Source organism: Carassius gibelio, chromosome A16, assembly GCF_023724105.1.
Source record: "Carassius gibelio isolate Cgi1373 ecotype wild population from Czech Republic chromosome A16, carGib1.2-hapl.c, whole genome shotgun sequence".
NCBI classification, from domain to species: Eukaryota; Metazoa; Chordata; class Actinopteri; order Cypriniformes; family Cyprinidae; genus Carassius; species Carassius gibelio.
This window is the reverse complement of record NC_068386.1, coordinates 13,992,096-14,004,797: the sequence shown is the minus strand read 5'-3', so window position 1 is coordinate 14,004,797 and position 12,702 is coordinate 13,992,096. Positions and strand designations below refer to the sequence as shown.

Genomic DNA, 12,702 nt, shown 5'->3' with positions numbered 1-12,702 from the left:
AGTTACGACGAAATTGCAGTAATAGTATCAACATTCACTCTTGTGAGTTTCCAATAACTGGCCTGTTAATGAGATAAAGTCAGTAATCTGTTGGTCATGTGATTTTAACATGGCTACCCCCTTCAAATAAACAGTTGCGTGCAAAACAAGACAGCTTATTCATTTATAAATATATATTTATATAGCAGTATCTCTCTCTATCTTAATCACTTACTCATATACTAACAAGAAGTAAAGGGTGGATCAGTATTGGGAAAAGATGGAGAGCCACTTGCTTTGATGAGGGAGAATCATCATTAAATCAATGGAATAGATCCAGACATAAGTGTCTCTCCATTTACCAAATATAAATGCATATCAATATGCTTGAGAGCATCTGATTCACACACAACAGTTACTATTCATATCATTCTCTAAAAATCCTTCCTAATTCTCCTCATAAGAATATCTACAAACCTCTACAGAAGCTTGTCCAGCTGCAACCTATTGTAACATTTTCCCCTTCATATTAAATGTCTTCTATTATCTGAAACAATTATGATTTCAATTTCCATTTTCTGTCCTCATTTTCATCTCAGTGTCAAACTGCATGAACATGCATTTGTTCCTGTGTTGGTCTGACAGCTGAATGATCTCCTGTTAGTGACTGGACTGTCAGAATCAATGATTTAAGAGGGATCCACACATGCTTCTTAACATCTGTCTCATTCCTCAAACTCATGTTGACAGTGCAAACAAATAATGTTAATCGCACCTGAGGGTGTATCTGGCTGCCTAGCCTGGGCTATGTATTTTTAAAATGATCCCCTTACATACAAATTTCAAAACAGGAGCAATTTCACCAACTTGACTGACACCCAGCAGGCCGGGCAACGATAAGGGAGGCTGTGGAGTAAATACTCTATCTCCACATCCTTGTGAGGTTCCTTTAGGTCTTTCTTTTTATTATTATTATTATTTAAAAGTAATTTAATCTTTGTGGTTGACATTGCTGAAATTCGAGACTTTCACATTTTGCTCTACAGCATTAATGACATACTCACAAATAAACCCCAATTTTAAAAAGAAAATCAACAGCAAGTTTCCTATATCAGAATATCACTCAGTACGACGGTTCACTCTCACAAAAATGAAATAACCAAAATCAGATTACTTAATGTTATGATCATACTTAAATGTCATTCAATCAGAAGCGATCTGTCCTCAAAGATAATACTGTCTTTACATGTAGAAATACCTTAAGGGGGTTTCGCATCAAGATCTTACATGATATAGCCATGCACTTACCTGACGGTTCCAACAGATGAATGCCTTTTAAATCAGAAGTGTCATCAGAAGTATAGAACAAACACTGAAGCCCCAAAGGGACATTCAAGATGAATGTTAAGAGAGCGAGTAACCATGTTTAACATGCTTATTTGGTTTAGCCATTTAAATTATGAAATTACCTGAGGCCTAAAGCAATTCTACATACAAAACAAGAGTCAGTTTGGAATTGTTGTTGTTTTTGTTTTTGCAGTATAAATTCTACACAGTTCCAATCAAAAGAAGACAAGCAACAAAGTTCACAAATGCATACCACAAATATACAGATCACCTGGAGAGCATAAACACTTGCAGAGAGCCATAAAGTAGGACATCTTATGCAAAACAGCGCTCTTCTTTCTTGCAAAATTCAAAAATCATTCAGTAGTTACGACATGTATTCTTAAGAAAACGTTTTTCCCCACAATATTCTACAAAATGGGTGTTCAAATGTCTTGTAGGCAAATATTGACCAGAACTATAAATCACACGTGGCATTGACACAACATATGAGTACATTTTGCAAATTGAAATCAGTAAATGTAAAAAAATAGCATCAAAGATAAAAGTAAAAAAATATTCTGAGGAAGCTTAAACAGAGGCCTTTATAAAGTGGCCATCATGCATTTTCCAGTGTTTTAAATGTTCAGAGATATTTATGCTCATGTTCCATGTGTCTGCTGGAAAATTAATACATACAGATTCATTAAAATACTCTCAACTACACACAAAGACTCAGTAAGTAAAAAATAATAATTTTATATCCAAACCAAGCCCTCTCCCACACTCTATCCATCTCATTTCTCCTCTGTCCACTCTTTTTCCTCATCCAATTGTACTTACCCTGCTAACTGGAGAGTCTAGAATCACTGTTTTGTTGGTCCTCAAAAAAATATATATATTTGAAGCAAATAACAAGGCTCTTAGCTTTGTTTAACAGTAGGGCCTGGGGGGAAAAAAATTACAGGTCTTTCCAACCACATAGTGATTCTAGAATGTTCCAGCTGTGCCACCTGAACTACAGTGTGCTTTTACTAAGATAACATATATATATATATATATATGAAAACACAGAAATGTGTAATGTCATATACAAGCTCAAAGAAATAATTTCACACCCCATGTTCACTCATATTTGTGGTTTAAAAAAACAAAAAAAAATTTCACCCAAAAATGAAAATTATGTCAAAATGTAATTCTCAGTGTTTCTGTTTTACATTGAAAATCAGTGGGATCCAGTTTGATTTTGGATCCGTTGACTTACATTATGTACAAAAACCATTCAAAATGTCTTCTTTTGTCTTCCAAAAATTATCTAGGTTTTAAACGATAATGAGGATGAGTAAATGATGAGAATTTGTTTTTGTGTGAATTATGACTTTAAAAGTATAAATTCTCGGGGTTTCACATAACTAACACAGCAAAAACTTAAAAAAAAAAAAAAAAGGCTGAAGGTGTTTAATTTTATTTTTCTCTAAATATAAATAATGGAAAACATAGTGATATCAGTGATATAAAAAGTTAAACTGAATAGTATATTGTGACAGTATGTTCGTAATGATTTCTGCCCAGTAAGTAGATCATTTCCAATACTGCTCAGCACTTGAATTATCCAAAAGGAATAATGGAGTTGAGACTATATAAACTAGTGAATGCCTTATCCTGTTAGGAGGTATTTTAAAAGAAAAAGTCTGTCCTGTCCCCTTACTAACCCATGTGTAATAATGTTGGATGAAATTCAGTGCAGTTCAGAGGAAATGAGATGATTGAATTAGTTCTGTAACTCTTCCAAAATCTCAGACTTGAGCTAAACTGGTCCAAATATATTGTTTGAATGGGATTGAATTTAACTCAAAACATATAGGTGTTGGACATGTAGGCATAGTCTAAAATATCAGTTTTGTAGTCATAGTAGTAATATATAAGGCAAAAATATGAATATTTGACCATATGATATTAATGACAGCTTGATTATTTTTCCAGCGTTAAATGTACAGCTGAAGAGTGTGTATAATGGCACATCCATATGCTCCAAGCAGATCGTGGCCAAAGCGTATAGTGATCTATAGGGCTTACTAACCGGGATACTGGCACGTTTGCAGCTCACTATCTAAAGTTTAAACAGAAAGTGCATTTTGTAATGCAAAAAGAGGCTGTACTGCACTATTTAACACCATGAACTAATCGACATAACCAGGGTGAAGCACAGAGTGAAGAACCAGTGCCGACAGTGACTTTTCTGCTTAGTTTTGCGTAGAAGAACACTGCAATAAGTCGTGTTCTATTTCACAGAGTTGCATTACAAAGATTGGCTTGATAACACAATCAGGACATAGTATGTACCCTCAAAAAAATGGCAGATTTACATTCATTGCCCCTCCAAAAAACAGAAACCCACCCTTAATCTAATAGCCCCTCCCGTAATCTTTCAAAAAAGAAAACTGTACAGCTAAAATGAATTCATTTTCTCTTCTCCTCCATCAGAGCTCTCTTAATTCCACCGCCATCCTCTACATCCCTGTAGACGTCTCTTGTCTCTTTTCTTCTTCTTTTTAACACTGTGAAAGATTAAATGTTGTTAATGAACGCATATCACTGGCCATATAATTTAACTGCTGAAAGTAATGCAATATTTGAGATTAAAAGCTATTATATGTCTATTTAAGGATCACAATGCAGGCCTCAAGAACTAATTAATTGTAATTATAAATCTTTACCAATCTTCTAAATTTTCTATCATTTTGAGAAAGTTTTTTATCATTTAAAAAACAATGAAATCTGCATAATCTAGTCTATTATTTAGTACAAGGTCAGAATAAGTACAGTATGTTGTTTTATTTTGACATAAATATATCTGTAACACTGAATGACAATTTTATTGTGATTTTAAGGACATTTTTGATGTACAATAAAAAATATTGGTACTGTGTTCTGTTGAATCAACACCAGTTCAGGACCACAGTGCTAAACTTTGCTTTAGATCACTCACCTGTTCTGTATTTAATGGAGCAAACTCTTCACTGACTCTCACACTGAGCTTATTATCTTTATTGTCCCCAGATGCCCTGGAAGGAGGAAGTGATACATAAAGAATATATAAAAAAATTAATCTATGGAACTGTGAACCTGATGTGCAAATGTTGGTTATCGTGGTTCTTGCTACTCACCCATTGTTCTTGTTCTTTTTCCCACAGCTCAGCTTTTTAGCGTTACTAAGGAAGTAGAGCATAGCCACCAGGACGACAAGCAGCAGAACGCACACCACCACGGCAATCACGACCGCGCTCGAACCTCCCTGCTGTTTATCCACTAAGAAGATCGAAGGAGAAGAGAGTCGGTGAGAAGTCAAAGGTCAATGGAGAGTGTAAAGAAGTGATGAGTTTGGGTGGGACAGGAAGAGAAAGTGGAACTCAGAAGGGGAACGGGCGTGCTGAAGAGGGTGGAGAGGAAGTAAACCAAAACAATAAGCAATTGTTCTTTTGTCGGCATTACTTGAGACCCAAGTTATCAGTGATAAATAAGGTCATAGTTTACGAAATTATATACAAACACACGCAATATCACAGTTGTAAGCAAACATACAATTGCATTCATACTGTACACACAACACAGTTTTATTCTCACGCAAAGACAGAAAAGCAGCAGGGGTTATACAGACCTGTTCTGAACACTGGGTTTCCTTTGAACAGCATTATAGTAAAGGGAAAGTTGAGATCGATTGAACAGTGCATAGGAAAAAACACTCTACTCACACAACGAGGCCCATCACCAAGATGAAGACAAACACACACACGCTGAAGTGACCGCACAAGCTAACCACTTGACAGCACGCTCAAGGATGAAAGGAAAGAACGGCGGTATTAAGAGACAGACACCCAGACACATAGAGGAAGGAAAGAGAGGGAAGTAAAATAGAACAGAATCCTTTATTGTTCCAAATGAGGGTAAAGTTAAAGGTGCAGCGTCAACAAAAAAAGAGGATGGACAGCATTCATAGATCATATACGTAATACAATATACAATATACACAGTGTTTGGTAACGGTACATAATATACAGTGTAAAGGGCTGGAGAGCTAGATCACGGAGTATATACAAGAAAGAGTCCTGAGAGAGAGAGGAGGAGCAGAGAGAGTCGGGTCAAGTGTCTACCTCGGTTAACAGCATTGGAATCTGATGCTTTGTCTGGATCTGCACGGAGGAAATAAAAGATCAAGGGTTAGTGGACAGGTAACATTTTGAGTGTAAATCTGTGTCTGTGGAGATATGTTGAGTAAATCTGAGTAAATACACTATGTTCAGAAGTTTGGGGGCAGGTAGATTTTTGTTTATTTATTTTTAAGAAATTGAAGAGTATTTAATTGACTATAAAAAAACTTTCTATTTCAAATAAATGGCTGCTCTCTTAAATTTTCTATTCATAAAAAATCCATGCAACATGCAAATACATGCAGCCTTGGTGAACATAAGAGATGTCTTTCCAAAATATAAAAATAAACATCTACAAGGCTATGCACATCTGCACTGGTCATACTTTTTATGAATAGTATCAAGGTCCACAATCCACTGTGCACTTGACCATTAGTTTTCAGTGAATTAAAACTGGAAGCAATATCCATGATTTTTTTAATCTTCTCAACTAACTATTGTCAAAATTCATATGATTTATATGTACCAAACTACAAAACTGCAAGTTAACCTAACGTTTTCTGTCTGATATTTACCCAGTGTGGGATTGCTAAGGGGATAACTTGAACCCAGTAATTTTTAGAGTGTAGTATTCCAGTCCCAACATAGCCTTAGCCTATTAGAATAGGATGCACTAACCCGATTTGATGGACACCTTGAAGGTCTTGTTGTCTCTTCCATAATCGTTGGATGCTTCACAAATCACACCATTCTTCAGAACCGCAGCCGAAGCCTCAAGAGTGACCGTGCTGATCACCTTATTCCCCACTACTGTCACTGACTACACACAGATAAACATCATTACAGAAATATGACAAATACAGTTTTCTGATGTAAAGATCAAGTTCAAACCTAATTTATTTGTAGCACACAAACACACCTCTTTGCCAGAAGGTGTCCAGGTGAACTGTGGAGCAGGATGACCGAAAGCAGAGCATTTGAGAGTGACCATTCCTCCTTCCTTGTCAACGAAACCATTCACTGGATCATCAATCGCAGGTGCACCTTCAAAATGAAAGCATATGTTTATTATTAGTGTCCCATCTTTGAGTTCATTTGCTTTCAACTTTTCTTTGAGTTGTAAATTCCTTGACACCTTGGCAAGCCAATGATGGGAACTTAAATTAAACATATAAACCGATCTTAACAGGTCTGACATCTGTCTTTTTCTGAGGATTCAGTCAATGGCTTTAAAATATTATATTCTTATGACCTCATATTCTTTCTTGGAAACCAGGAAAAGGTGTGAACTACAACCATGCATACTATAAATGACTTGAAGGCATATAGAACAAAACCAGGAAATCAGCTGTGGAATGAAAGCTTTGCCAATGGCACAGAAAAGATGAAAAACCTTGCCTAGTGTTACAGTATGTCTCATGTTGCAGGGGGACAAAGTTTTTAACAGCTTATGTTAGAGTTTTATTATGAGAATTAGTTCAACAGTAACTTCTCACATTGTCAAGTGGCCTTGGAAATATATCTCCTTTGGTGTTTCAGCAAGTTGCCTTCAACCAAATGAAACCACTCAAAGATTAATCACAACACTTTTTTTGAAGCAAAATGTCTATGACCATTTTTTTTCCTTTTGATGCAGTTTCTTATTAAAAAAACATCTCTACTGGCTTTCTTGATTCAATGCTACAACATCCCATAATAGCTAGCTAAGCTACTGTAGCTCAGACTCACTACAACTCTTTACTCATTCAGAAAAGTTGAACATACATAAGCGGCTAAATTAAAGACTGGGAGTTTATTTGCTTTTTTTCTTTGTTTGTTTCCTACATCCTGAGATTGGCGTGTATAAATTAAATATGCATGGCGGAAACAAATTGTATGGATCCTAATTAGCTGTAAATGTGAATCTTGACATTGCCATTTAGTTTGTAAGCATTTTGTTTACTGCCAAGAAACCAAACTCATTTAGCTGGTTTATGAGCAGACTAACATTTCCCATCATCCTCCATGGCAGCACGAGAATGATAAAACATGCAGATCAGCACCAATTACACACCTAATATAAATTCTTTACTCTTCATTACGGTGCATTAGTGCTCGGGAATTAAAAAATTAATTAATATGATTTTTTTTTTTTTAAATGACTCAAACTAATTTGCTTGCACATCATATCATAATTATGATATGAGAGATGGTACTTCTGAGGAGAACGTGAATGCATTTCCATGGCAACAGAGACTTGGGGTCAGTATTTATTTATTTAAGAAATGTATACTTTTGTTATAGTAGTGTAACAGTAGCATTTGACAGTCTGAGAGCTCAGCCTAAGAGGTTTGTGAATTTTTTATGAACAAGCTCGCTTCACTTTTGCCATTGAACTCCCACCTGTATCTAAACATAATATCCACATTATGGAAAAACAGCTGTCTTGATACTGATGCCAGCTTGTATTGACACTTTGCACTGATAAACCACCATAAAACTTTGTGTGTGTCTATGCATGCACTTAGTACCTGTGACCACAAGGCTGACATTGGCTTGTTTTTGGAGACCTGGCACTGAAGGTACTTCTCCGACACATATATACACACCAGCATTAGCCAGAGTCACTGGCTGAAGAGTCAACACACCCGTCGTCGACAGCACCTCTGAGTCCTATGGTGTACAGTGAGATCAAATTAGAGGCTGAGTCGAATTAGATCTAGTAAAACATATTAGCCAAAAAACAAGATGTACAGCCTTATAAAATTTAAAAGTATAGTTCACCCAATAATGAAAATTCTGTCATCATTTACTTAGACTTGTGTCGTTCCAAACCTATTATACTTTGGTTCACTTTAGAAACACAAATTTAGAAGATCAAGGTAACCAAAAAGATCTGAAAAGGTCACAAAGTCATTGTAACAGTTTAATCCAATTGTTGTGTAGAGATATGATGAACATATGTAATTTGGGCTTTTATTTATTATTTTATTTTTATTATTTATTTTATTATTATTATTATTATTATTATTATTATTATTATTATTATTATTATTATTATTATTATTATTATTATTATTATTATTATCAAAACAATGACTGACACACATACATTGGAGCATGTCAGATATGGTAAAGACAAAAACTCACACACAAATGTGTGTGGGGGATCCACAAGAACCAGTGAGGTTTGTATATGTGACATGCTCCGTATGTGTTTATACATGAACAGATGTCTAAATTAAATCTGTTCATCATATTAAATAATCATATCTCATGACAAGACTTTTGGATTCATTTTACAAAGACTCTATGGCCTTATTGGACATTGGTTACCTGGACTTTCAATATAGAGGGACAAAAATATTTCAAAAAAAAGAAATATTTCAATGCTTAACCAAAAGTCCTTTGGGTTTGGATTGACAAGAAAAGTGAATAAATAATGGCAGAATATTCTAAATTAATTAATTAAAAAATTAATAAATAAATCTGAAAAATCTAAAATCAGACAAAGAGTAGCACCATTAGAACTAAAATAACATTATTCCAAAAAAAAAAAAAAAAACATCATAGACAGAAACTTTGAAAAATTGGCTTATTGAAATTGGTACATGCCTTTATCCACTGCTGGGTGTATTTATCAGAGGACTTTGTCTTACACTGAAACTCCACAGTATCTCCTATAGCAGCATACAATGGGCCTTTTGGAGTCACTGCCATTGGGTCCAGATCTGACAGAGCGACAAAAGAATGAATATAGCTAAGAGGTGGTGGAAAAAATCTATTAAACCTGAACTTAATGATATCATTTAAAACTTTGTCTGACAATAAATAGTGATCCTTGATGCTAAGCCCCAACCTAAATCATTAAAGATAAAGATAAGATAAAAAGTAATGTTACTATCTTAACAATTTAAAGGGGTCATATGATGCGATTTAAATTGTTCCTTTCTCTTTGGAGTGTTACAAGGTCTCCTTTTTTTAAACTTTCTCTTTGGAGTGTAACTCCAACCTCGGACTGAATTCTTCACTCTGCAGTTGGATTCAAGACTTCCTCACCGGCAGACCTCAAGTGGTGAAAGTAGGCCAGTTCACCTCTAACTCCTTCTACCTGAACGTAGGAGCCCCACAGGGGTGTGTCCTGAGTCCGCTATACTCTCTCTACACCAGGCACGTGCACAGGTAGGGCTCAACCTGTGCAGAGCACATGCCCTTTTTGCCCTTACACTCCGAAGTGCCCTTTTTTTGGTGGTGTTTTTTTTTTTTTTTTTATCAATGCTATTGGTCACCCTTTACGTCTGTCTGTCTGTTTTACAAATATTTAGCACATGAAAGTTCTTAAAACGAGCTTGTGTAAATCTTATTCGATCCTCAAGCTGTCAGTAAGCTGATAACTCCGCCCCCTCTATATTCATTGAATCAACTGAAGTTCCACATCAGCCGCACAGTAGACAACAGCTGAGCTGAACAAAGTTTTGCGAAGGGTAAATAAATATCTTGTTGTTTGAATAAGTACTACTAAACACTGTCTATAAAGGCTCATATTTTATTTATTTGATGTCTGACTGACTCACTGACTGAGACATGTGGGACTTCGCCTGAGAGACAGGGCTAGCATTTGCCATCTAGTCATAGCCAACACTTAAATAGCCTGTGCATACAGTTGCATTTCATCTTTAATAAAATGCTATTTTGGCCAAATGCATTTTACCACAGGAAAAACTGAGTGCTCCGTCTATATAGCTACAAAAACTAATTTGTAACCTAGAAGAAAATGTAATGTGATCCCGGCAGCGGCAGGCGCCGTCGCCGTTTTAATGACGGACAGAAAAACAACAACATTTGCACACATTCGCTGGTCAAAAAACGATAAATTGATAAGTAATACAACAACATATAATTTGTTTTTACCATCGGAAAATCATAACAGGTGCGCCCCGCGCTGTTTCGTACTGGAACTTACACAAAGCGACGAGTGATCCTCGTCACCTGATAATAAATTTCTTTTTTGATTTATGATTGCTGATACACTTAATTTATTAACATTTAGGCTAATCATGTTATGGTATACTCTCCGCTCGTCCTCACATGTATAAAATGTTGTAAAACATTGTTTTACTACAGTAATTTAGTAGTAACAAAAAAAATAAAAAATACAGAAGATCACTGAAATCTTTATATTTTATCATGCAGAATGTAATTCATGATTCATTCCAAGGCTTCATTTATTTGATCCAAAATACAGCAAAATCAGTAATATTGTGTAATATTTTTACAATTTTAAATAACTGTTTTCTATTTGAATATTTTAAAATGTAATTTATTTTTGTGATCAAAGCTGAATTTTCAGCATCATTACTCCAGTTCAGTACTCTTCAGTGTCACATGATCCTTCAGAAATGCTTTTCACTGCAACTGTACTTTTCACTATTTTTATTTATTTTTTCATTGCTGGCTTATTTTAGGGAAAGTGTAGTGAATAAGAGACCTTCAAGAGACCAACATCCCTGGTCCACCACAGTATCAAATTTTTGCCAGATACATGGCTCACAGAAGGTTGCTGTTGTATTAGGTTTAAAGAAGCCCTTAAAACCCTGTTTATCTATATTATATAATTATCTAATATTATTATTATGGTTGTTATTAATCGTGAATAAATCTAAAGCTTTTGAGACTATTATTTTGTGTTATTGAATTTGTCATGAAGATGTGACCATTTCTTCCTTTTATGCAGGCTTACTAAATAATCTTGATATAAAAAGGGGGGGGGGGTGCCCTTTTTCAGTTTCAGCACATGCCCCTCAAAAGGTCTGTGCACGGCCCTGCTCTACACACATGACTGCGTGTCTTCAGCAATCGTGAAAACTTTCAATTAAGGGGCCATAGAAACTGTATTGACTCAGTGTATCTTGGTGTGGTACGGGAACAGCTCCAATCAAGACTGCAAAGTCATTAATTTATATACTGACTGAGGTCACTGTAGTGTTGGAAATAACTAAAGAGTTTACAGTACTAGAGTGAATGTGTTACAGAAACAATTGTTTACTTGTACTGTAATTGCTTTCAGATGATACTCTTCTCTTTTTAGTTGACGATGACAAGCAGTGGTGTTATTGTTAACTTAAACTAAAGCTATTAAAAATGGAGCTAAAATAAAATAGAAATAGAAATACTAGATAAAAAAAATGTAAACTGAAATTAGAAATGTTACCTTGCCAACAAAGTGAAATAAAATAAGTTTAAGTACTAAAATTATTAAACTAAAACTGAAATATCTTATAAATAATAAATAAATTAGCTAAACAGAAAAAAGTAGAATTAAAATATATATAAAAAATCTAATTTAAAATATTAATAAATACTATAATAGTATCTAAATAATGCACACAAAATAAAAAGATTAAAGAGAAGAATTTGTTTCGATTTGTGTATTTAATCATGCTGTTACTGCAAATCTCTTTTTCAATCCAGTGTGCTGGTCCGTAAATCTTGTCTAAATTAGCTCTGATAATGAAGGAGTGCAGAGGTTAACAAAGAATAGGTCATTTGTGTAATTTAATAACTCATTTGGTTTACTGTATTAATAATAACATCTGGGATTGATACTTACAGTGCACACTTAAGTTTAGAGTTTTGCTAAGTAAGACATCTTCCAAGGCATCAAAGTCCAGAGCTTCACACCTATAGGTTCCAGCATGCTCTCGAGTGACGTTCTTCAATTCTAACATTCCTTTCAATCCTTTCAGTGGTTTATCCTTATGAGTAAGCAAATATGTGAGTGAGAATAATATGGACAAACCAGCATCAGATTATTTGGTTGTGATTTGGCATAGAAGGTCTCTCACCTCTTTGTAAAACTCAAACTCTGGCTGAGGGTTTCCATCAGTCTCACACTTCATCAGCACATTATCCCCCTCTTTGACTGGCCCCTGATTCTTCAGTTGGAAGAACACATTTTCTGCTGAATCTAATGGGAGGAAAGCACAGGATGAGTAGTTTGAGGTAAGTGAGTGTACAGTTGACACATGCGGCAGGGGTTACAGTTTAATTGTGAGGTGTGCACATCTGACTTACAGAGCAACAAGAGGTTGAATTTATCGGAGCTCTCCTGTTTGGTCTGGTTGTTTGGCATTTTGTACTCCACCGTGCAGTGGAAGACTGATCTAGCGTCAGCTTTAACAGGCTGCATGTACAGTGTACTGGTCAAGGTGTGCAGGCCTGAGGCTTCCTTCACCTCACTACGTGACATATAGGTTTCTAAGAAAGAGTG

The 12,702-nt window shown here is 35.4% G+C and overlaps 2 protein-coding genes across 2 annotated transcripts in view; both read right to left on the bottom strand.

Moving 5' to 3' along the window:
* Positions 1-1,488: 1,488 nt before the first annotated feature.
* On the bottom strand, positions 1,489-5,187 carry LOC128030932 (cell surface glycoprotein MUC18). The gene is made up of 4 exons (XM_052619027.1): positions 4,964-5,187; positions 4,473-4,614; positions 4,295-4,370; positions 1,489-3,863 (listed from the first exon to the last, which is right to left on the bottom strand). Exons 1-4 carry the CDS (start codon positions 5,034-5,036, stop codon positions 3,858-3,860), a joined length of 297 nt encoding a protein of 98 aa, XP_052474987.1. The 5' UTR covers positions 5,037-5,187; the 3' UTR covers positions 1,489-3,857.
* A 25-nt stretch (positions 5,188-5,212) lies between these two features.
* LOC128030931 (basal cell adhesion molecule-like) overlaps positions 5,213-12,702 on the bottom strand; it is a 45,446-nt gene continuing 37,956 nt past the window's right edge. The window contains exons 6-13 of the mRNA XM_052619026.1: positions 12,507-12,689; positions 12,278-12,399; positions 12,043-12,187; positions 9,048-9,163; positions 7,964-8,105; positions 6,373-6,497; positions 6,132-6,273; positions 5,213-5,495 (exon numbers count right to left, since the gene is read on the bottom strand). Of these exons, the coding sequence (XP_052474986.1) occupies positions 5,386-5,495; positions 6,132-6,273; positions 6,373-6,497; positions 7,964-8,105; positions 9,048-9,163; positions 12,043-12,187; positions 12,278-12,399; positions 12,507-12,689 (1,085 nt within the window). The 3' untranslated portion in view covers positions 5,213-5,385. The remainder of the gene's footprint in view (positions 5,496-6,131; positions 6,274-6,372; positions 6,498-7,963; positions 8,106-9,047; positions 9,164-12,042; positions 12,188-12,277; positions 12,400-12,506; positions 12,690-12,702) is intronic.